The sequence below is a fragment of the Oreochromis aureus genome, linkage group 7 (assembly GCF_013358895.1).
Source record: "Oreochromis aureus strain Israel breed Guangdong linkage group 7, ZZ_aureus, whole genome shotgun sequence".
NCBI lineage: Eukaryota > Metazoa > Chordata > Actinopteri > Cichliformes > Cichlidae > Oreochromis > Oreochromis aureus.
In genome coordinates, this window is record NC_052948.1 from 25,341,341 (window position 1) to 25,366,120 (window position 24,780).

Consider the following 24,780-nt stretch of genomic DNA (forward strand, 5'->3'; position numbering starts at 1 on the left):
GGATGGCAGCCTGAGATTCTGCGTGGATTTTTGCCGTCTCAATGTGGTCACCAAGAAGGACTCGTACCCGCTTCCACAGATAGACAAGGCCCTGGATTACATTGCCGGCTCCAGCTGGTTCAGCTCCCTCAACCTACACAGCAGTTACTGGCAGGTGGAGCTAGCCCCCGGCGGAAGGCCTAAGACTGCATTCACCATCGGACAGGGGTTGTGGCAGTTCAGGAACTACTGCGTGACTCTGCGTGAGCTGCTCGCCGTAGTATTGGCGGTGCGGCACTTCCGGCCATACCTACATGGCTGCCATTTCCTCATGCGCACTGACCATGCGTCTCTCACTTGGCTCCTTAACTTCAAACACCCAGAAGGTCAGGTGGCCCGCTGGCTGGAGGTTCTTCAGGGCTACGACTTCGAGACCCAGCATCAGGCAGGTCGGCAGCATGGCAACGCTGATGCCCTCTCCAGACGGCCCTGCATGGCCGTCGAGTGCCGCTACTGTTGGCGGAAGGAGCAGCGGGCCCAGGTGGCACTGGGCGTGGCTACTGCTCAGGTCACAGCCAGCAGAGGGGGATGGCTCCTGTTGACCACGCAGCAGCTGAAGCAGGAGCAGGAGGCTGATGCGACGTTGGTTCAGGTGGGGCCTGGCTGGAGGCGGCGCCACGCCCGGACTGGACGGGGGTGTCAGGACAGGGGCCTGAAGTGAAGGCCTGCCACTCCCAGTACAACAATCTGGAGACCCACGACGGCCTCCTATACCGGAGATGGCGGGCCCCCGGTCAGGGCAAAGACCTCCTGCAGCTGTTGGTGCCCTGGTTGCAGGTGCTTGAGCTTGTCCACGGCTAGGTGGGGGCCAGCCACTACGGGAATGCCAAAACTCTCCGTCGTCTCAGGGGACGGTTCTACTGGCCTGGTTGTCGACGAGATGTGGAACTTCATGTGCACTGCTGTGACACCTGCACGGCACAGAAGGGCCCAACTCAGCTCTCCACTGCCCCCCTGCAGCAGTACTTGGTGGGGGCCCGATGGAGCGAGTGGGAGTGGACGTCCTAGGGCCTTTCCCCGTCACCGAGTCAGGGAACCAATATGTGTTGGTGGCCATGGACTATTTCACGAAGTGGCCGGAGGCCTACGCGGTGCCAGAACATAGTGCGACCACGACGGCGGAGAAACTGGTGGAGGAGATGTTCACCCGTTTTGGGGTCCCGACTGAGCTCCACAGTGACCAGGGGCGTAACTTCAAATCGAAGGTCTTCGGGGAGATCTGTCGGTGGCTGGGGGTGGAGAACCACACCGCTCCACCCGCAGAGCAACAGCTTGGTCGAGTGCTTTAACCGCACGCTGGCCACCAAGCTCGCCATTCTCACCAGCCGCCACCAGCGGGAATGGGACCGACATCTGCCCCTGGTCCTCTGGTTGCAGTCCAGTCCAGGAGTCCAGCCAGTGCATGCCTGCCGCATTGATGTTAGGGCAGGAGCTCCGGATGCCCGTGGATTTGGTGGTCGGGTCCCCCCCTGAGCCGGAGATTGATAGTGGGCCAGAGATGGACTACTACAGGAGGCTGAGGGAGCGGCTGCAGGTGGTTCATGACTACACCCGCCAGGCCCAGGCCAGCGCCAGAGTATGACAGAAAAGAGCCTACGACACCAGGTGCCGAGGGTTAGCTTTCAAGCTTTCGTGCCTGGCGACAAGGTTTGGGTGTACTGCCCTGTTCATAAGAGAGGAGTGTCCCCCAAGCTGTGCAGTCACTGGCAGGGGTCGGCGGAGGTCGTGGAGCGGCTGACAGAAGTGGTGTACCGGATCCGCATGCCGGGCCCGGGACACATGGTGGTGTTGCATCAGGACAGACTCTCACCGTACCGACCGCTCGCTCTAGCAGTCGCCGGGGCAGGGGATGCTGGTGGCACCCCATGTTCTGATCCGAGTGACTCTTCCCCAGCCGGTCGAGATCTGCCTGCGCGTCGAAAGAAGACACCTGGACATTTGCAGGACTTTGTGTTGGGTAATGGGGTTGTCGGGGACGACTGACCCCTTAGGTGGGGGCTATGTAGCGGGTCAAGGCTGTTTGGGTTTTGTTTGACAGCTGTGTTCTGTTGTTTCAGGAGGCAGCGTTATGTTGCCATGGTTACCATGTGACGCTCTCTCTGCGTCTGTGTTTTTTCTGTGTGGGGTGAGAGAGCGCCGTTTTTTTGTTGTTGTTGCTGCTGAATGCTAATAAACGGCTGTGCTCCCTGGCTAACTCGGGGGAAGCAAGACCAAACGACACCTCTGTCTCCTCCTTGTCTGAGCTCGCCACAATATGTTTGTGGCAGCTTTGGCTCAGGTGGTAGAGTAGGTTATCTACCAATCAGAAGGTGCGTTGCTCCATCACATTAAAGAAAAGCTGCAGGACACTAGACTGCTGGGCAGTACAAGTATTCCCAGGACATGTTCCCAGTGTTGGAGAAATTGTTTATCCTTCATTACAAAACCAGCATTAAGACATGGAATTCCTGTTATGACATTATATCACTAGAACAGGGATAACATCTTTTGGTGATATCACAACACGGAATCACCAGAATTCTAAAACAGCTGTTGTATTGTTATAATTTCCACTTTAGAAATGTAGCAAAGCAGAAAGGACATTTTAACAGTCAGAAAATGAGAAATCAGACACTGACTATCTAGAAGAAGTGAGAAATAACTTCTTGGCTGTTCAGTAACAATACAAGCCCTTCTGCACCCAGAGTGTGACTATATGTAGACACAGCCAGAAAGTCTGTCAATAAAACCAACTGGCTGTATTGGGACACCAAAAAAATTCAGGCCTTCAGTGACACAATGAAGAGCTGAAAAAACAAACTGAGGACCTGAAATAGTTGGTATGATGTTCCTTTTCTGAAATTCTGTGTTACTTTTACACCAGATGTAATAGGACACATACCTTCCAAAAAGTTCAACTTTTTTCTAGTCAGTCCACAGAGTATTTTCCTAAAAGTCAGATGTTTTCTGGCAAAACTGAGACAAGCACTTTTTCACACAGGGCCATGTAGGTTTGTGCTGAATTACAATTCTACAAAGATGAGTGGGCCAAAAAAATCCTCCACAGAGGTGTGAAGACTCATGGGCAGTTATTGCAAATGCTTGGTTGCATTTCTGGTAAGCTTCGCTCAACCAGTTAATATGTTTATAGGGCAATCTCTTTTTCACACAGGGCCATGTAGGTTTGGATTTTTTCCCAAATAATGATAAACACCTTCATTTAGAAACTGCATTTTGTGTTTACTTGTGTTATCTTTGTCTAATATTTAAATTTGTTTCATGATTGGAAACATTGAAGTGTGACAAACATACAAAGCAATAGGAAATCAGGAAGGGGGCAAAAACTTTTTCACAACACTGTAGGAGCAAAACAAGAGCAAAAACTATTGGTCTTGTTTTCAACAAGTGATTGGCATCATCACGTCTTGCTTTTTGTCCTGGCAGGCAAAATGAATTGTGGCACACAGAGTTATATTTTATGTCCAGCTAGTTTTGTTGCAGGTAGATTACAACCGAATCCTATACATCATTATGATCGCAAAAACCAAGATGCAGGTGATCATAACAAAAACCTTCCTAAGAGGCTTTTTAGTTATTTAGTTATAGTGTTACTTTTTACTCACTGCATTTCACTTCATTAAGAAATCAAGAGATCTGTGTGTTTGTTTGCAAACAGCTGACATTATGTATGTATTCTTGTAGCAAATAAACACCTCTCCCCCACAACAAAAAGCAAAAAACAAACAAACAAACAAGAAAATATAAAGACACATGTTGTCCTGCATGGAATAATTAAAAATTGGATTTTGTATGTTTTTGTCTGCATGCATTTTGCATTTCTATGCCTTACACACATTTTTAAAACGAGGTTTTAGGTGCCAAGTTTATAAGTGTTTCTGATGGATGAAATGTTTTTTCGTTTTTTGAAATAGCAATACTAAAAAAAACAAAACTCATTTTCTATTTTGAAGTTGTATGTATACTTTGTCTTCATTTCCATATTTTGTGTTTTGTCCTCTCTACCTATGAACTCATTTTCTCTTCTCTTTCCACTCAATCCCAGCCAGTCGGGGCAGATGGCTCCCTCTCTCTGAGCCTGGTTCTGCCACAATAATAGGATCTAATCATCTCTTTACCTTATAGTATAACGTACCTTAAAGTGACTATTGTGACTTTATTTATTATAGACATATAATGAATTGAATGTAATTTAACTAAATAAATCTGTCTTTGTGTATAAAAGGGGTTTTATACCCGAATAAAGATGTAAAAAATGTAAGACTATACAATTACAGATTTAATATTCAAAATCAAGCCATAGATGCATACATTTAAAAGAATCTGGAGAACAAAAAAAGCAAGGTCAGTAAAGGAATGTGTCTCATCAATTCTATATTGGAGAACCAGCATCTAGTTGTAACTACGGCTTATATCCGCTAGGTGGCGTCTTTTCTCCATCTCTGCTGCTTTAACTTCGGAAATCCCTCTCCCTGTGCAGTATTCTCTTAGCTTATTAACCTTATGTGTGACAGCACCAGTCGGGCTTCTTTTCCTTGTCTTCTATGATGTGACTGACATCATTTCAGTTTGGTCCAGGATCGTGCAGTCCCCGCACAAGTCTGTCACTGGTTCTGTTACGGGGGAGCTTGATATAAAACTCTCATCAGCTTCGTGTGAGCGCGAGTCGCACGAGAGCCGCCAGTGTTTCCTGTGACGTAGGCCAGCCGCACCGCACTGCACTTTAGGGAGCTGCGAAAGGCGAAGAAAAGCGTGCGCTTCTCTCTTGTGGATGCAACCGGCTGCTCTTATAAGGTATTTTCTCTGAATTGTCGGACACTTTGATATGAGACCAATCAGGGCTGGAGGGGGAGGGTCCTGGGATTTTCCCGTGTGAGTCGAACCTACACCTGCAGGCGATAAGGGTTGACATTAACCTGTCTGTTAAACGGAAATCACAATTTCTCTGACAGAACTATGATCAGCGCTGATCTCTAACCAAAGACACCGAGGAAAAGGTGGATTTTCACATCACTTGTTTTGTTTGTGGATTCTGGATCGAATCCCAGTGGAGGAATTTGACAGAACATGTTTAATGTGATGTTACTAACTGCTGGAGACACAAGACAACCGGCTGACTTGCGAAGCTGACGAGAAAAACTCTTCTTACTAGGAAAAAAAAGATTCCTGAAGATTTACCGGTGATATTTAACAGGTACATTTTAATTACATTACATTTACATTTTCTGTAAATGTAGCTACAAAGTACGTCGCATGTAATTGACAAAATTTTTAGATTATTTATTTATTTTATTGATGTATTTATTATTTATTTATATTTATTTATAGATTTTGTGACAGTAGCTAGTTCTACAATTGACTCAATCGTGCACATGAGCCCACAGTGTACCGTGCTGGCACGCTTTTACGCCTCCCCCCCTTTATGTACCCGTCTTGGTGACTTCGTGCGCATACCTGAAAAATGCTTGCGTGTTCTGCATGTTCCCACTGGGAAAATGTTCAGGCACGTGTGAGTGCGCTCAGTTTAAGAATCTATACTGTACGTTCACGCTCTTTGGCCAGTGTGTGCGTATCCAAGTTTGCTTAGGATGATGATGATGAGTTTGCGTGTGCAAGGTTCACTAAGTGTGTGTCTTCATGGCAAACAGGCGTAGAAAAAGGGGCAAAACAAACAAGAAAAGAATTAACTGAAGGAAAGGATAAAAAGAAGTCGGCGAGCTGCACAGAAACAAAGTGCAGCTCACAGAGACAATGCGTGTATATATTTTTTCCATTGTGCAGCATCCAATAAGAAGTTGCTGACTTTATCTATTTACCTGGAATCATCATCATTAGCCATCATCAGCAAAGTTCATAAGGCAGGTAGAAACTCACATTTCAACCACTGTTTAAATACACTTATAGCCATGTGTATGTATGAACTTGAACACACTTTGGTATATGAGGAAGGGTTGTTGCAATACTAGGATTTCCAGCTCAGTGTTGATCCCTGGGGAAAACAGCAAAGAAGCATATTTAAAAATAAAGCTCAGAACAATACAAATAATAATAATAATAAATCTGTCACAACACTATTTTAAAGGTGACTGGTGTAGAGCAAAAATATGTTAAGATACCAGTAAAGTGTGTATATCATATATATATATGTATCTATCTATCTATCTATCTATCTATCTATCTATCTATCTATCTATCTATCTATCTATATATATATATATATATATATATATATATATATATATATATATATATATATATATATATATATATATATGTGTATATATATATATATGTATATGTGTGTATATATATATATATATATATATATATATATATATATATATATATATATATATATATATATATGTATATATATATATATATATATATATATATATATATATATATATGTGTATATATATATATATATATATATATATATATATATATATATATATATATGTGTGTGTATATATATATATATATATATATATATATATATATATATATATATATATATATATATATATATATATATATATATATATATATATATATATATATATATATATATATATATATATATATATATATATATATATATATATATATATGTATATATATATATGTATCTCTCTCTCTGTCTCTCTCTCTCTCTATATATATATATATATATATATATATATATATATATATATATATATATATATATATATATAAATTCATTTATTATAGTGCCAATAAACAAAACAAAAAACAAACCAAAACAAAGTAAATAAAAACCACTTTTGGACTAATAAAGGCTACCTTATTTTTATTTATTTTTTTTCATAGTGGTTGCCACAGCACATGACTGCTTGATTTGGCAAAGATTTTATGCTGGATAGGCTTCCTGATACAGTCCTCCCAATTATTTGGGCTTGGCACTGGCATTAGGAGTACATTAGCTTGTGATCCCTGGGGCTGAGTTATGGCTACATGGTAACCTCTAATAGTTAAGTGGCTACCATTAATTTGTATGCTGGCCAGGTAAACATTCGTGACAACTGTTAAGCACTTATTGTTGAAACAGGAGCTTTACTGACCTCTCAAAATTCCTTCTAAAGTGTTGTTCATAATTGTGAATGCCAACTACTGTTAGCGAGAGGTGCTGTGTCCCTGGCTGTCTACACCAGTGTTGCATTTGTCTCACCTGGAGTAAGAAAAGACAGCACTATTGGTATTGATTATGTTATGAAAAAGTATATACCTAAAAGTATCTACCTAATCTGATATCTGTTACATTTTAGTAGTGGTTAGTATCTGAGAATCATTTTTTGACAATCCTAATATGACGATTGTATAATCTGTTGTTCTTCAAATACAGATTTGTCAGATTTTCCAAACTGGTGTTGTTCTTTTCTCTATACTCAGAAGGTGGTGTACTTTATTGGCCTTAGAACAACAACAGTGTCCGTCACTGTCACAAGGGCTCCTAAATGAAGATGAAGACTACTCAAACCGGTGCTTATCTTTGTATACGTACTATTGTCTTATTTATAGGTTTATCCCCCAGAAAGAAATCTGCTGGCCTCTCAGCTTGCCCAGGTCCAGTTATTGTTAACCAGAGATGGGTGGCTAAAACAGAGTTAGCTACACGTAAGAAAAACGAGCAGAAATTTTAGTGGCAATTGCAACTTTGGCCACAAGATGGCAGTAATTTACAGGATAGATACAAACAGGCAAGTAGCTTTATGCCAGTGTTGTCTGTGATGAAAGAAGAGAGACTGCTTTACTTTGGTAAATTTTAGTGTATCTATATTTTTAGATATGACAGGGAAAGCACTTGCCTTGCTTGTCCTTTAGATCAGATCTCTAATCCCTAAACCTAACCAGATAAAATGGCAGGTTAGCTTGGGTAAAAGAACAAAAGTTGAGGCACACAACGATGTGTGCTGCTGGTAAAGTTTTTGTGCTTTTTCTCATAACAGCCATCCTTCAAGATTTTCTCCATTAAAAGCAATGCATTGTTCGGGATTGTAACATCTAGTCCTTTACTGAATCTGACGGAATGCCACTAATTTTAATATTTTCTAATGCATGATGACAATCTAGGTGAACTTTTTGGGGGGACTTAACCGTTAAATGAGTGGAGCAACAGGGGAAAAGTTTTTGCAGAAATATCTATAATAACCCACCATCCCCAAGAAGTGCTGCAACTCAAACCTGGATGAAGGCGATGGGAAAATAACAATAACTTGATGGGTTTCCTTGTCCACTCACCACTACCCACTATTTTACCCATGTACACCACCAAAACTCGAACTGCACAAGTTTATGGTCAAGTTAGCATCTGTCACCCTCCCAAACACTACTCAGCTGTTCAACATACTCAAACCCACAAACCCGAAAAAATCACCATATCATCTATATATGTTTCACAGCCTGGCACCGTAGTCAAAACCAGGATGTGGCAGGTGCTTTGTGGACTCCAAAGGGTATAACTGTGTATTGTAGAGAACCTTCTGGCATCAGAAATGGAGATCTTTCTGTGGCCTGGGGAGTCAGTGCCACCTGCCAAGAGCCTTTTAAGAGGTCCAGCTTAATCACAAAAGCTGCAAGCCAACACTGTTCACACAATCCTCCAATTGTGGAAGAGGGTGACTTTGAGACACTGTTCCTGTTCCTATAGTCTGTACAAAAATGGCCAAAGCTATAAGACTTATTGGCTAGTAGGCAGGAGGAACTCCATGAGCTACAGCTAAATTCTGCAATACTATGTGCCAACATATAGCTGTCTTCCTTTTGTAAATGTAGTCGCTTCTCTTAGTTCACTGTATAGGGATGTTGTTTTATGGAGTAAGAAACCGCCAAATCAACTTCAGATGTTAACACATGAGTTTGGGATTACATGTCAGAGAACAGAGACCCGTGTGAATAAATAAGACTGATCATGTCAGTTTGCTGTGACCCACTCAAATGTTTAAAACTTGAGTCAAGCTTTGCCAGAATCTGAGAATTGTTTCAGTTGCCCTATACCATTGCCATAGATGGTCCATCAGCATCACAGATTTTGTTATCTGCTGCTATGCCAGCAGAAATGCCAGCACATCACATGCAGGTTGGTGGCGAGAAAATAACGTCAAAGCAGACGTCAAGCAAAAATGCTGCTGTAATGTGCCAACAGACTAGTACTGGAAATGGGAACGACCTGGCTTTGCCTTTTTTTTGTTAAACCAATTTTTCATCCTTTTTGGGACTGCAGCCAGATTTTCTTTTGCAATCTTGCAGGCCCAGTGGTGTTTAAAATGGAAAGCACTGACACTACCCAGGATATTTTGTAGTTTATCATTGTTAAGCCATTTTTCTTGCAGGAGTTTCAAAGGCCGATGCACATTATGAGCAAACACACTTAGCTGAGCTAAAGCCAAATGAGTTGAATGACCTCCCGTTCAGCAATAAAATGAACCTCCTGTTTCCAGTCTTTATCAAACTCAAGACTGTATCCTTGGAACGTGTTTGATGAAACCTCCTGAGCGTGCGCTGGCTTTCAGGGTGGTATGCGCTGCAATAATGCTGAGAGATGCTGAGCTGATTAATCACCTGTGCAGAGATCCGGTATTGTAAGTTGGTGCCTTGATCTGTTTGTACAACTGTTAGAAGGCCAAAAATGTAAAAAAAAAAAAAAAAAAACTTTACTAAAGCCTTTACCACTACAGAAACCGTACTTATTCTTGTTAGAACTGCCTCAGCAAACATAATTGATGCAGACATCATCATCAGTAAAAACTTGTGACCAGCTTTGCTGCGCAGAAATGGACTGACATGATCCACAAAAATAATCAAATGGGGTATCTAGCATTCACAGCAAACGTTTTGTGGAATTACAATTTATATCATAACGCTCAGCTAATCTTTGCAGCTTAGACAGATGTTCAACTTAACCTTTTGTGAGTTGAAGCAGGGTTTTCTGAAGGAAGATGTGCTTACATCTGGAGTCACAAATCAGAGAGTAGGAATGCCATTTTACTCTCATAAGACCTTTAATTGGCCAGTGTTTCCCATATGTACTTTCTAAACCCTGAGAGTAGAGCCATGGGGATGTAATCACATCTTTGCTTTTTAAACACTGAGACAGAAATTCCACTCCCGTAGGACTCTTTGTTGTTATTATTGAACAGAAAAGTTGTTCTGGTATTTGGCAGCACAAATATGTAAGGGTTGTAAAGCAGAATAAGAAAGAAACACCATGGCATGCCTTTGCTCAGAACAACTGGTGCAATCTCTTGTTTAAAGGTTTTTTTTTTTTTTTTAATTTATCTGGATTTATTTTTCTCTCAAGCAGGTCTCTGAAAGAATGTGAAGCTGGAGCTGTAGAGACAAGAAAGGTGTTCTTGCCAGAGGAACCTGTACTACAGGAAATCTTCAAGTTCACTGCTCCAAAGTGGACCTGCCTGCAATGGTCAACCCTGCCCCAGGTGAAGGGATTTTCCATGTTCTGGCCCAGACTTCCGTTATCACACAGCCTGCACTGTCTTTTGACTGTTGATTGTGTGATAATATCAACACTTACTTTTTCCACACCTCTTCTCACTGCAAAAATGGTGAGGGGGTCAAAGCCCCTGACTCTTTACAGTCACTGCTTTCTCTCTGTGCTGATGCTAAAGAGCTGCTGGCTGCAAGGTTCCACCTCCCAGAAGCCTGCTGTGTTAGCAGACTCCCAGCAGGGCTCACAGGAGTATACCCATTCAATCCGCCTGGATGGCGACATCATTCTGGGTGGGTTGTTCCCCGTGCATGCCCGTGGTGAGAGGGGGTTGCCATGTGGTGAACTGAAGAAGGAGAAAGGCATCCATCGACTGGAGGCCATGCTATTTGCCATCGACCTCATCAACAAAGACCCAGACCTGCTGCCCAATGTGACACTTGGGGCACGAATCTTGGACACATGTTCACGTGACACCTATGCCCTGGAGCAGTCCCTTACTTTTGTCCAGGCACTAATTGAGAGGGATGGCTCTGATGTTCGCTGCGCTAATGGTGATCCTCCCATCTTTGCGAAGCCAGATAAAGTTGTGGGAGTCATCGGCGCATCGGCCAGCTCTGTATCGATCATGGTGGCGAACATCCTGCGACTGTTCAAGGTATAAGAATGCTGTGTGATTCCTAGAAGTTTTTTTTGTTTGTTTTTAAGAATAATGCTTGATTATAGCAGTGATTCGAGGAGTGGCTAGGTTAGGTTTGTGTATCGGTTGTTGGTGTTAGGTTGGGTCAGTCAACAGAAGTTTGTGGTTGTTGGAGTACTTTATCTCACCTCACTATATGCTTGGTAGTCCGAGTACTTGTAAGGACCAGTCTCCAAAGCCGTAAATTCTAAATATATATGTCGATAAATACTTATATGAATAATCAGCTGTCAGTTAATTAATATTTAACAGCTTCATACACTGTCACTAACTCCAATAGTTAGAAAGCTAATATTGTTAACTCAAAATAATGTTTAGAATCGTTATTTTTACTAGTGACTTTTTAACTGAAAGAACATTTATACCCATTAAGTTGATAAAGTAAATAATCTGTATGTACAAGCGAGATACAGAATCTTCTGTATGTCAGTTTAATGCTAAATGTACTTGTTGAAAGTATGTAAATATTTACATGTAGCGAGATTTATTGTCTCAATCAATCTGAAGTGTATTTTAAGATGTAAACATTGCAAAACACAAAAGTCAGGTTGTACACACTGTACACTATGATCTCAGTAAATACTTTGATAGGTTTATGGCCTCCATCACTAGCTTCAGGTCCTATCTAACAAATAATGACATTTATTTTCATAAATTGTGAATCCATCTAAAGTTAAATCCACAGTTAATCAGGGTATGCTACTGGGGATGGCTGCCCTGTGACTGATGAGTTGCTACCATTTGTAGTGTCATGGTTCCTAATATAATAAGATTCAGCACTTGCTTATCATGTCCACTATGAAAAAACAAGATACTTAGCATGGGATCTTTTATGTACAGCCTTTGGTCTTACAGTGTATATAAATTATCTGTCAGACACCTTTTTTTTGTTTTTTTGTTTTTTTTTGTTAACCAGATATTATAATATCACAACATCTTCATCTTTGGGAAAACTTCTGGGAGTTTATCCTGCAAAACATTAGAATATGCTGACAAAAGCATCTTTAACCCAAAACAGAGGGACAGGTCTAAACTCGGTGTGAGAAGCAGATTACTGGGTGTTTTCACAGCCTGGTTAAATCTTCTGTTGACCTCCGCAGTGTGAAAAGATTCACAGTGTGAAGAAAAATCGACTTGTCAGCAGCTGTGGATTCAAAAAATCTCCAAGCTGCTTGAGTCAAGTAAGGTGAACATATTTTCATTTGAGACGATGCGCTGAGTATATGAATAAACATTAGTGATGTGCCTGTCCTTGGATCTAAACCATAGTGATGTGTAGTAAATGCAGAAAGCATCTTTGAGTTGTTCAACCAATCATGTTTGAAAAGCACAAGAAAATCTGACTCCTTGGGGCCAAAATATTAAGAAACAAGGCAAAGAAAGGAGTCATAACTTTTGCACACTTCTGTATCTACTAAAGATTTCTCTTTGCAAAAATCTCAATTTAAGACATCAAAGTACAGTTTAATTCTGTGATATTGCAATCATCTTCTGTTCAGTCATGATCCATTGTGTAACATGTATGTGGTGGAAAGTCAAGTTTGTAAATTAACTTGACAATGAAGTAGGAGACATTTTCCTCTACTGTTTGGCAATTTACAAAGATACATTTTATTTGACATGCCTGTCAAATGCTTTCACCATCTTACAATGCTGTGATTCCATTCCCCAACTATCTGTGAATGGTACTCATGGCCATTGATGAGTGGTCTTTGATCAGTAGTTGTTGATCAATGGTCATGAGAATTTGCATATTAATGATCAGGGAACTGACCTCACAGCCCATTGTTCATTCAGTGGGGCTAGTTTTAGTCATTGTGCAAATGTACTGTTTATAAGGTTGGGGAAACCTGCAGTCAGCTGAGACAGAAGAAGTCACTTGGATGAGTGATGAAACATTTCTCCTACTGAAAACACTACGTCTAGATGAACAGAATCAACCTTTTGGGATTTCCTTCCCTGGATTATTGAGCATGCATCACGACATAAAAAAACCCTCATTAAACATATACCCGTATTATTGGAAAATTGTACATAAAGTATCAAAGAATAATTATTCTACAGAAAAATGTTCCCAAGCGCTGTTAAATGGATTAATAATACTGCTGCATATGTTTAAGTTTGAGCTTGTTTTAAATACTTAACATTCTGTTGAATGTCCAGCAACATATTCTGGACCACATATCTCTATCAAAAACCCCCCACAAAAAAAGTTAATGAGACACAGGCCTACATCTTGATTTTTTTGTTTGTTTTAAAGTGTAATATATTAAATATATTAATAACAAAAGAAAATTAGCTGAATCAAAAACACTGAGCTGTGTGTGATGTGGTATGATATGTTTAACTGTCAATATCTACAGGGGGACTCAAATCATTAATGATAAGTTATTGCTAATTGTACTAATTAACAAAATTTTTACATTCCATCTTCTCTAAATTACACATGTTAGCTAAGGTGGTTAGCAAGATGAAACTCGTCTGTCCCCATGATAAATCACGATTGTTTACTTGCTAATGCAAATTAGGTTTCCATACATCAGGGAGTCGGAGACAGCTTGACTTGTATGCTAGTCTTGCATCGGTTTGCCATGAAAGATCAGAGGTTTATCAACAGTGTGCATGCATAAACCACCAGAAAAAAAACTCTGGGTTTTCCAGCTTGCCCTGTTTCCGTCATTGTTAACACCCTTAAAATGGAGACTAATCTAAGCTAGCCTATTTTCCTATGACTATGAAACAAGCAGCGCTTTCAGCAACAATAGCTGACTGCGGCCACCAGATGTCAGTAATGTACAGGATTGATTCCAAAAGGTGAGGAGCTTATAACAGCATGTTCTGATATGAAGGAACACGTTTTAATTTGTTTGTTTTTAGATTTGACACGGCAAGCACTTATTGCCTTGCTCTAAAGCTGACAGCTGGTTGCTCATGGATATTCTAGTTGCATTGGTAACCTTACAACCATAACCATATGCCAGTCAATAATATCCTGCTCTCTCTTTGGCAGCCACTGGAGTTGCTGGTCTGAAATTTCAAAAACCTTTACTTCATATACCACCCACTTCATGTCACCACTGGTTGTTTTTCCCATAATCACTCAAAGTTCCTGAATGTTCTTGACTTTCTATGATCTCCAATGCTAATGGCTTCCATTGAGGATGTAGTTTTAGTTTTATTCTTCTCTCAGCTGGATACAGATGGCGTGTTTACCACTGACAAAACGTTGATCTCAGCTGTTGCCTCATTCTCTGCACAGACAAACTGTGTCTGAAGGCAGCGAGTTGCTGTGAACAGCAGCAGACATACTCCACTGCGTTAAATTAGTCATGAACTGTATGATTTTAATGTGTGTGTGTGTGTGTGTGTGTGTGTGTGTGTGTGTGTGTGTGTGTGTGTGTGTGTGTGTGTGTGTGTGTGTGTGTGTGTGTGTGTGTGTGTGTGTGTGTGTGTTTTAGAACCCTAACAGCTTAATGAGGACGGAAAGGCCCAACAACATCGCTTATCTAAAATTAGCCAGAGATGCCTCCGGGGGCAGTGGAGGAGGGGGTGGTGGTGGTGATGGGAATAGCCAGATAATGCTGACGCAGAGGTTTCCTCACCAGTGCTGTCACAGCCTTCAGTTATAGTCACAACACTGACAGATAACAAGGCTTATTGAAAAGGCTCTTTTTAGTTGAGGATACTCTGAGTAAAGATACTATGATAGGCATCCCACTTATACCCCATTTGGTAATAACTAAATAAAAATAGTGTAACCACATATCCATATCCAGATTCTGGATCCAGATAGAGTTGAATTGTTTTTAAGCACTTGACTCATATTTTTAATGAGTGTGCTAGTTCACAAAATGAACATTCTCAATACAATCATGGACTGTATATAAATTAATTTCCATGACATGACCCATTTGTTAGTTATGCGCTGTTGTGAAGCCCTGTGTTTAGTGGGGGGTTTTTCCCCATCAACCACTTGATGTTTTGAAACCAGTCTTGATAATAAAATGCACTATACATTCACAGTGGCAACTTTATAAAAGGGATACAACTTATTGAAATTGTATTCAGTATGGCTTCAGAACCACCAGCTTAAACTCATGGAAATTGTTTACTGAAGTCAAACATCACGTGACCCTGTACAACCATCATTCTTTTCAAACCACAACTTTTTGGCAATTAGAAAAAAATGCAGGTGTAAGAAAGGTCTTGTTATCAGTAATATCATTTTACAGATTACTTGGGGAAAACAGAATCACTACTATGAAACACTTTATTGTGACTTTATTTTTTATGTAAAATTAGTGGTCTTCTTTATACAGGTCATGGTCATAATGTGTTTATATGGTAAAGAATTTGGGGCTTAATTTTCCAAGATATGATATTACTAAAACACACAGCAGTAAGTGATAATCAGTAATGTCAATAATCAGTCATCCATAGTGTCTTAATTGCTGTTAATGGGATTGTCATGAAATGTTCTGATCTCGTTCCTTCTCTCCAGAGGATGAACCTTTTGATGACTTTACAGCCTTTCTTCTTTTTCAACCTTTTACTCCTGAGGTGAAATGTGACAATTTCATTTCCTCCATCAGTAAAAAATATTAATATTTCCAGTCTTGATTGCAAAGAGATTTGCTTTTAATAAAAGCATTTTTCTTCCTCTTCAGACACTTCACTGAGGATATAAGGGGTGAGATATTCCATCTGAAACTGTGATATCCTCTAAGTCCATTTGCATAATATTTGCACATCCTTTTCACACTGTAACACACAGCGTGAGCACAGTCTTGTGTTCAGGACACTCTGCTGCTACATTCCTTCATGCTGCTGCGTTATATTTCCATCTCTGCTGTCTGTGTGGGAGGAACTCAACCATGGTGTCTGTGTTTTGAATCTGCTGCAGGTTTAGCCAAAAACACAAAATAAAAAAGGACTCAGGTGAGAAAATACCAGAAAGAGCAATGAAAACAGAAGGAACCTTCTTATACCCTTCTATTTGAACAGTCTGACGAAGAAGAAGATCTGAGCCTCCAGTGTCATGACTGGATATTCAGTGGCCATCAGTCTCCCAGCGCTACGACAGCATGGTAATATCAAATGTAAACAAACCACCAAATCCATTCCAGTGCTGCTAAAAGTAATTATCAGGAGATTCATCGCATCTGGATCCAGTGGGGTTCAGAAGCTAACTACTATAGGAAATACATTGTTGGGTTTTAACAGTATGGATATTTATCCTGAGCTACAAGATTGTTGTCATGGTTCCTGTTATGTTAAATTTCATAGTTTCACTGATGACATATTTTTTTTATACATGTTCTAAATGTGTTTACGAACAATCTTCAGTTTACTTGTGACTTTAGCAAAGATAAAATACATTTACTCAATATGCAGGTCGTTTTAAATAATGGGGCACTTTCTACTGCTACTTTCTATTGTTGGTCAATAGCATGCATACTAAAGCATTTAAGAAGGGTTCACCTAAAAGCCAGTTGAGGACATTGTATCAAACAAGAGAAGAATTTATAGCAAAAGCAGTAGATTTCTTTTAGTAGTTAAGAGAAGTCACTTAGTCACTTGGTGACCTTGCTCTTGTAACTTTACAGATTGACACCTCTGTCAATCGGAAGGACATTGCGTTTTCACATAAGGTGACGTAGGTTTTGATAGCTTAACTACCTAATTTGTTTGATGAGCTAAAATATGAAAGTGTGACAGATGCGCAAAAAATGGTATTATCCTACCCTTACCAAACGACCATTTCCGGGTTCATTTCACACTCTGCCTCTTCAAAATGTGAAGTGAACATTGTGGGCCGGCACGTCTCCTACAGGTTTTGCTGGGACTTTGGGCTGGTATGTCCCTTTATCGTCTGTTGGCTGCTTTGAGAAGGGCATTGTGGCATGTCAAGGAGTTTGAAACATCTCAAAATGTTTTCTTGAATATGACAATGAGTTTACTGTACTCACACGGCCTCTGCATAGAGCCCCTTTGTGATATGGTGGAATGGAAGATTCGCATCATTGATGTGCAGATGCATGTGCAAATGCACGATGCTATCATGTCAATATGGACCGAAATCTATGAGGAATTTTTTCAGGACTTTATTGGAAATATGTACCATGAAGAATTAAAGCACCTTTGAAGGCAAAGGGAATCCAAACCTTTTCGTCAAGTTGTACCAAATACAGTACCAGTGAGAGCATTTATATGGTAAACATTCTTATGGAGTGACACAACCATCTTGACCTGAACTGAATACTGGCTGATAACCAAGAGCAGGTGGCACTGCAGGTTTGTTTGTTAATGACATCGTTGAATATCTAACAGTGTGGCCTCTTAGTGGCACAATCACACAATACCATCTCTTAATAACGTCCTAAAACTGTGAATGTGAGGGTGAAATCACTCCTGCCTCTGCACACTGGAGGTGTCCTCTGGCTATTCTGTCGTGATTACCTAATCACTCTGTTGTTTGATAACAAATGAAACTGAGAGGAAAGAAATATAGGAGAGGGTGGACAGAATTGAAGGGAGAATTTGCTCATTGTAGTAGCAATTCATTAGTGTTTAGTTGATAATGACAACCTCATTATGCTGTCTGAAGCTGTCATCCTCTCTTTTTGTCAGTGTTAATAAAGTTATTTTTATGGTTTCAATTTGTAATTCATCCAGTTTGTGATGAAACAATTTGTAAACTGTCAGACTTTAACCAGACAGACATACTGTGTGTCATGCAAGGTAATACATGGAGATATTCTCATCCCAGTTATAGTGGTCAAAACAAAAGCTGCACAATGTGAACACTAAAAAAAGGTAAAAGTACCAGAAAATGTTGCAATTAATATCACTAATCAATCAATTAATAAAAGCATTCACAATAACAAAAGGTTTGTAAAAGTCTCCACTTAAGATTTAACTTTCTCAGTAAAATTAAATTTGTTTTTATCTTATTATTGAACTCGAGTTTGCTAATAAAGACAATGTTAATTTTTCACTTTCTGTGGAAGTCTGCAAAGTGATTATTTTTAGTTTTGCACTGTTATATCAATATTGTTTTCCTCAGATCTTTACCATCTCTGTGTAAATGTATTGCACTTTCTGTTGTTTTTTCTCAGCCTTTCTTAAATGTATAAAAAGGCCATTATTCTTCCTCTGGGTACCAAATCTGAGCCATTTAGGAATAAAACAGCCCCGAGTAGGGTGGAGTTAATGCTCTGAAATACCAAGCTGCTGTTGGTGGTCAGTATGACCTGCAGAGATCATCTATGATCAGCTGAACAGTTATAACGGTCAGAGGTCTGCTTGTTTTAAGAAAAGACTCATATTTAAGCATGCGCAAATTAAATTTTGTTACACAGATTTCATCTTTGATTCAGAGCCACATCATTTCAGAATGATAGTTGAGCAAAGTGGTGTGATGGTGTTTGGGAAAATTAGATTAGTAAGTCATGTTGACTTCACACAATTACAACCTGTAGGTGTGAAACTTAAACTCCAATTTAGAGGGCTCTTTGGTAAATTGACATAACTTCAACACAGATGCAGAATAAGATAAACTACTGTTTGTAGTTGGACATTGCATCACGTAAGCCACTTCTTTCTTATAGTCATTTCTTCCTGTTCAGTAAAATTATGGTTAAGCTTTTTAATTTAAATAAAATGGTGAAATTGTCTTTAATGAAAAGTGCAATGCTTTCTGCCTGTACACTTGAATTGACTCATTTGTGGCTTTGAATGAAACTAACTGATGTAGAAAATACTAAAATTTACAGTATACACACCCAACGTGCACCCTCTGTTTTTTTTTCTTAAGTTGTACTCAACAGGACAAAATAAAAACAAAAATCCCCTGTCCAAAGATAATACAACAGAATGGCTGAATAAGAAAGTAGCCAAGGTGTTTCAGTGGTCCAGTCAAAGTCCAGACCTCAAGCCAAGTGAAATGCTGTGGCAGGACCTTAAAAGAGCTGTGCGTAAATGTCAGCACACTTTAGTGAAATGAAACAACATTGTAAAGAAAAGTGGGTCAAAATTCCTCCACAATGATGTGAGAGGCTGCACAAGTCATACAGAAGACGACTGCTTCAAGTTACTTGGTTATTACTGATAAAAGTGGTTCTACAAGCCAGTGTATTACATCATGTGATACTGTACATATGCAGTTTTATTTATATACTCTTAGAACCTAGTAAGGACCAGATATTTTTATGTCCATCTATCCATCCATCCATCCGCTTCCGCTTATCCTTTTCAGGGTCGCGGGGTGCGCTGGAGCCTATCCCAGCTGTCATAGGGCGAGAGGCGGGGTACACCCTGGACAGGTCGCCAGTCTGTCACAGGGCCAACACACAGGGACAGACAACCATTCACACTCACACCTAGTGACAATTTCGATTATCCAATTAACCTATCCCCACAAGCTGCATGTCTTTGGACGGTGGGAGGAAGCCGGAGTACCCAGAGGGAACCCACGCAAACACGGGGAGAACATGCAAACTCCACACAGAAAGACCCCGGCCTGATGGTGGAATTGAACTCAGGACCTTCTTGCTGTGCGGCAACAGTGCTAACTACCGTGCCACCGTCCTGCCCTATTCTTATGTCTTCAAACATAAAATCTTAGAATTTAAAGAGGGTGAGCTTTCTTTTTCATGACAGAGGTTTCTTGTTTTTATTTAGCCAAATAATAATAATGATAATAATAATAATAATGATAATAATAATAATAATGATCAGCTAGTCCCAGATAACTGAGTCACATTTTATTTTATTTTATTTTATTTTTTTCTTGATGGGGAAAAAAATAATAATGGAGAAAAATCAGCATAATAAAATGGTCATTCTATGCAGACCTGTTTCCTACCATCAGTCTATGCTGTAGCTAGAAACCAGTTTTGGTAAAAGGCAGGATGTGACGGGATGCTTCAGAAAGGACTGGGAAAAACTGGGAACCTATCATGTGATAATATTGCATCACTGCCTAGCTGGCTGTGTGAACTGAAGCATTACTAAAAGATGGAGAGGAAGTTCTCAGCTCTTGATTGGTGGATGGGAGCCCTACAGGCAACTGCTTACGCAACAGGAATAAGTGTGACTCCTCTTCTGTCTCCTCAAATTGTTATTTTAGATTTGGATCAAGACATGCTCAAGGAAGAGAAACCCCCTACGGTGAGTCACAACTGCAACTGGTTTGTTGACCACTGACCCACTCTTTATCATTCTCTCAACACTTTATTACTGCTTAGAGACAATCTAACCCAGTGTAAGTGAAGTGTGATGTCATTTGAAGTTTTGACTCATGGGTCATTCAATCTTAAATGGAATGACCCATAAGCTTGACCATCTGATTTGAATTACAATTATGTGGTCCAAATTTTGAACATATAAAATTAGTGTTTCAATGAGCGCTTCATATATCAAAGAAATGAAAACTTTTCAAGATATAATTTTTTGAAAAATGGTCTGTCAACCCACACATTTTTTGCACATTGAAATGGTTTGCTGTGTCTCCCACTGTCAAGAGGACATTCCAGGATTCAGACAGAGTTACTGTAGGAGACCTGGAAACCTCTAGAAAGTCTTTAATTCTTCAGCAGAACCAGTATCTGCAGCTTTGTGTGACAAAGTAACCTACAAAATAACCTCCAGCAGGTTACTGGTGTGAATGTGTCTGACCAAACAATCGGAAACGAACTTCATGAGGGTGGCCTCTGAAGGTTGTAAAACAGCTAACTGATCATTTGCAGAGCAATGTCCTTTTAAGTAGTATCAGTTGGGTATTAAAGGTACTGCATAGCACAAGTTTCAGTTATACAGGGATTAAAATAAGTATTGAACATGTCACCAGTTTTCTAAGTAAATGTATTTCTAAAGGTGGTATTACAATCAAATTCTCACCAGATGTCAACAACTGCACTCATTCATCTTCATCAACCTAGTAGATGTTAGCAGATTTTTTGTGAAGAATTTCTCTTTTCTATTTATCTATTTTCCATTCATCCTTCCTTCAATTATATGAAACGTGCCAGTATCATATGCTGAAAAACAGCCCCACACCATGATGTTCCTACCTCCAAACTTCACTATTGGTATTGGTTTTTGCAGTGCCTTTTGACCTCCAAATATTGTGTGTTTTATGGCATCCAAAGAGTTCAAATTTGGTCTCATTTGACCAGACTATATTCTCCCAGTATTTCAAAGGCTTGTCTAAATGTTGTTCTGTAAACTTTAAACATGATGCAAAATGCTTTCTCTTCAGCTGTGGAGTCTTATATGGTCAGCGTACATACAGGCCATGGCGTTTGAGTGCATTACTTATTGTTTTCTTTTAATTTGCACCAAGTGGCAGGATTGCTTTCTAATTACTGATAGATTTCAGCTTGTGTCATGATGTCCCGTGCCTTTTTGTACTTCCTTTTCTTCATGTCTTCAATTACTTTTTCCCTGTGTCATTTTTCATTATGACAAAAATCATACCCCAAAAGGTTGATTCTGTTCATCTAGATGTAGCATTTTTAGTAGGAGAAACGTTTCATCACTTATCCAAGTAAATCAGTGGATGAGTGACAAAATGTTTCTCCCACTGAAAATGCTACATCCAGATGAACAGAATCACCCTTTTGGGATTTACTTACCTGGACGACTGATCCAGGTAATAGTCTGCTTCACACACAAAAATTAATAATGGAGTTCGAAAGGTTTCTGTGCTAGGACCAGATCAATTTACATTATAGATGCTTCACCTGGGCAGTATCATTCGAATGCATAGCCTACATTTTCCTTGCTATGCAGAAGCCAGATAACAAACGCCATTTAGTTAAAGTGCAGGAATGTCTTAAAGACATAAAAACCTGGATGATCTCTAATCTCTAATCTTGAATTTAGTTTTATCTAAATTCAAATTAAACTGAGGGTATGTACTTGGCCCTAAAAATCTTGGAAACAGTGTCTAACCAGATACTTGATCTGAATGGCATTAACTTGGCCTTTAGTAACACTGTTAGGAATCTTGGATTGGATTATTTTAGCATCTTTACACTACAATAAAAAAATGCCTTGAGGCAAATGTTGTTGTGATTTGGCGGTATATAAATAAAACAGAATTGAGTTGAATTTGCCTGAGGGCCTGACATCCTTTAGTAGGCTCTGTGCTCACTGCCTGGGACAGTGAAGCTCGATTTGCATTTGCCATAGACTAACAGAACAACACTGGCGCACTGTCCTTTTCACAGATGAGAACAAATTTTCCCTGAGCACACGTGACAGGTGTGAATTAATCTGGAGACGCCCTGAAGAATGAGATGCTCCCTGTAACACCATTCAGCATGACCAGCCTGGGTTTCTCCTAGTGCATGACTTCATGTGATGAGAGTATGCAGGCATTTCTTGAAGGATGAATGATTTGATACCATTGACTGGACTCCATGGTCACTTGACCTTAATCCAGTTAAACACCTCATTATGTGTCGGTCCAAGTCTGCCAGGTTTACACTTCAGACTGTCTAGAAGCTCAGTGATGCCCCTGTCCAGATCTGGAAGGAGCCATCATCTGTCGTGTCATTAGGAGCATGCCAGAGTGTTGTTAGGCATGAATACAAACTATCGAGTTTTTTTTCCATTTTTAATTGCTGTAATAAAATTTTAGCAAAATGGACTACCCTGGTATATCATTTATTCATTTTGATTTTTAGAGTGTATTTGAATACAACCCTCTGTAGGTTGATAATTTTCATTTCCATCAAATAACATGGCATCCTTTCATTTCAACCACATTACTCAGTTCAGTATAAGTATCCAGGATGATTTTTTCTTCCCATTGACATGTGTGTTTTCAAAGAGTTCCTTTGATTCTTTTAGCAGTGTAAGTTGACTCAAAGAAAGGAACATGTAACTATTTCAATTAATGTCGAGTCTTAGCCTGGACATTTACACGTAGTTTGACTTTGAAATTGCTAAAATACCTTCCAGTTAATTATTTCTTACTCTGGAGGTTTTCATTCAGCCTTATTTCCCCACTCGAGCACTTCTTTGCCTTTCTCACTCCCCTCCTGTCCATCTCAGAGAATTTCAATTAACATGACTCTTTTACCTCTCCTGTTGGAATTGAACATGCATTGTCTATAGACCTTCTGAATGTCAATGCAACTGCAACTCATTCATAACCACCAACCAATCTATCTCCAATCTTTTCACTTCACCTTATAGATCTGCTCTGCATGCGTGTATGTGTTTCCAGTCAGTTGAGATATTGCTACACTGAATTCTATCACTGACATGTTTCTGTGTTGCAGGAAGTAATAAAACAAAGCAGCTCTGTCAATGTTGTATTTCTAAGGTTTTCCTAGGCTCCACCACTTATCATTTTCTAGCTTGGCTGCAGGGTTTGCAAAGTGAATGTGGTGAATTTTCTACCCACTGAATGAATTGCAGTCACTCCTAGAAAATACAGTTGCCCCTTTCAATAGTGATACTACCTCCACTACTCTGTACCCTGTCATTATACACTTTAAAAAATAAAGTAATTTTAGTCATGTTGTAGTGACAAAAGATCAGTCAGAGAAAATTATATTTTCTGACATTTATTGACTGAAGATAAAGTGTATTTTCATATGTTTAGATTTTATTTTAAAGTTTCATTTTTTTCTCAATCAAACTTCTTTAAACTATGTCCTTCAGGCGTCCACCCACTCAGCAGATGTTTTTTTGGGGGAAGTCTTTGTCCATTTGTTTTTCCATTGGACTTCTATAACTAAGTGATGATGAATCCATTATTTGTTTAAAAAATGAAAAGGAGAAATTTTTGTGTCTCCTTTTGCCTTGAAAAACCCCTGACTTTGATGGTCTCCTTTAAGTGCTCTGAGTCACACAGAAGATGTGAATTTGTGTTTGAGTTAAACAGTCTGCTATAAATCGTTTTTTCCTCAATATCTGAAGTGCTCAGATGTTCCTGTGCAGTTGTTGTTGTGGCGATTGGTTATTTGTCATTCACTGTGCTACCTGATTTATCAGATAAGCTCAAGGGTTTGGTTCCACCCTCCCCATCACCACGGACATGTTTTAAAATGCATTGGTGATGAGTCAGGGTTGCATTGGTGTTGAGTCAGGGTTGGAAGTGACACTGATGAGATCAAACAGTAACAAGACATTTATTGGAACGCTGAGGGTTTTTATGCTTGAATAAGTCGGTCAAATGGGGAGGGATGGGCTGTCATCTTGGGAGACTCTGTCATAAATGGAGGAGCCATCTTCTTCTTCTGTCTTTGTACACACTTCATGCTTCATTTGTGTTTCTGACACACTCCCATGCTCGTCTCTTCCTCTCTGCTGTTCGGCCGTCATGTCTGAATGTGTTAGTAGCTCTAACTGCTGTGGGAGAGGCTTTCTATAGTCCACTCAGTGTTGCCAGTTGTACCTCAGCTATGGAACAGGAATGAGATTTTTTTTTTTTGATTAACTGAGTAATTAGTATGTCTAGAACATATCATAATTTATAGAAACATCCTAATTCAAGTTTCTAAAAGGCCTAGTTGATGTTTTAAAATGTCTCTCTGGCTAAATATAATTAGTTTACGATGAT

General features: G+C 39.8%; 1 protein-coding gene across 1 annotated transcript in view; it reads left to right on the top strand.

Annotated features, from left to right (window-relative positions):
- Positions 1–4,745: 4,745 nt before the first annotated feature.
- The window catches only part of LOC116319279 (metabotropic glutamate receptor 8), a 110,826-nt gene continuing 90,791 nt past the window's right edge, over positions 4,746–24,780 (top strand). Inside the window, exons 1-2 of the mRNA XM_031738561.2 lie at positions 4,746–4,830; positions 10,361–11,159. Coding sequence (XP_031594421.2) covers positions 4,808–4,830; positions 10,361–11,159 — 822 coding nt within the window. The 5' untranslated portion in view covers positions 4,746–4,807. The remainder of the gene's footprint in view (positions 4,831–10,360; positions 11,160–24,780) is intronic.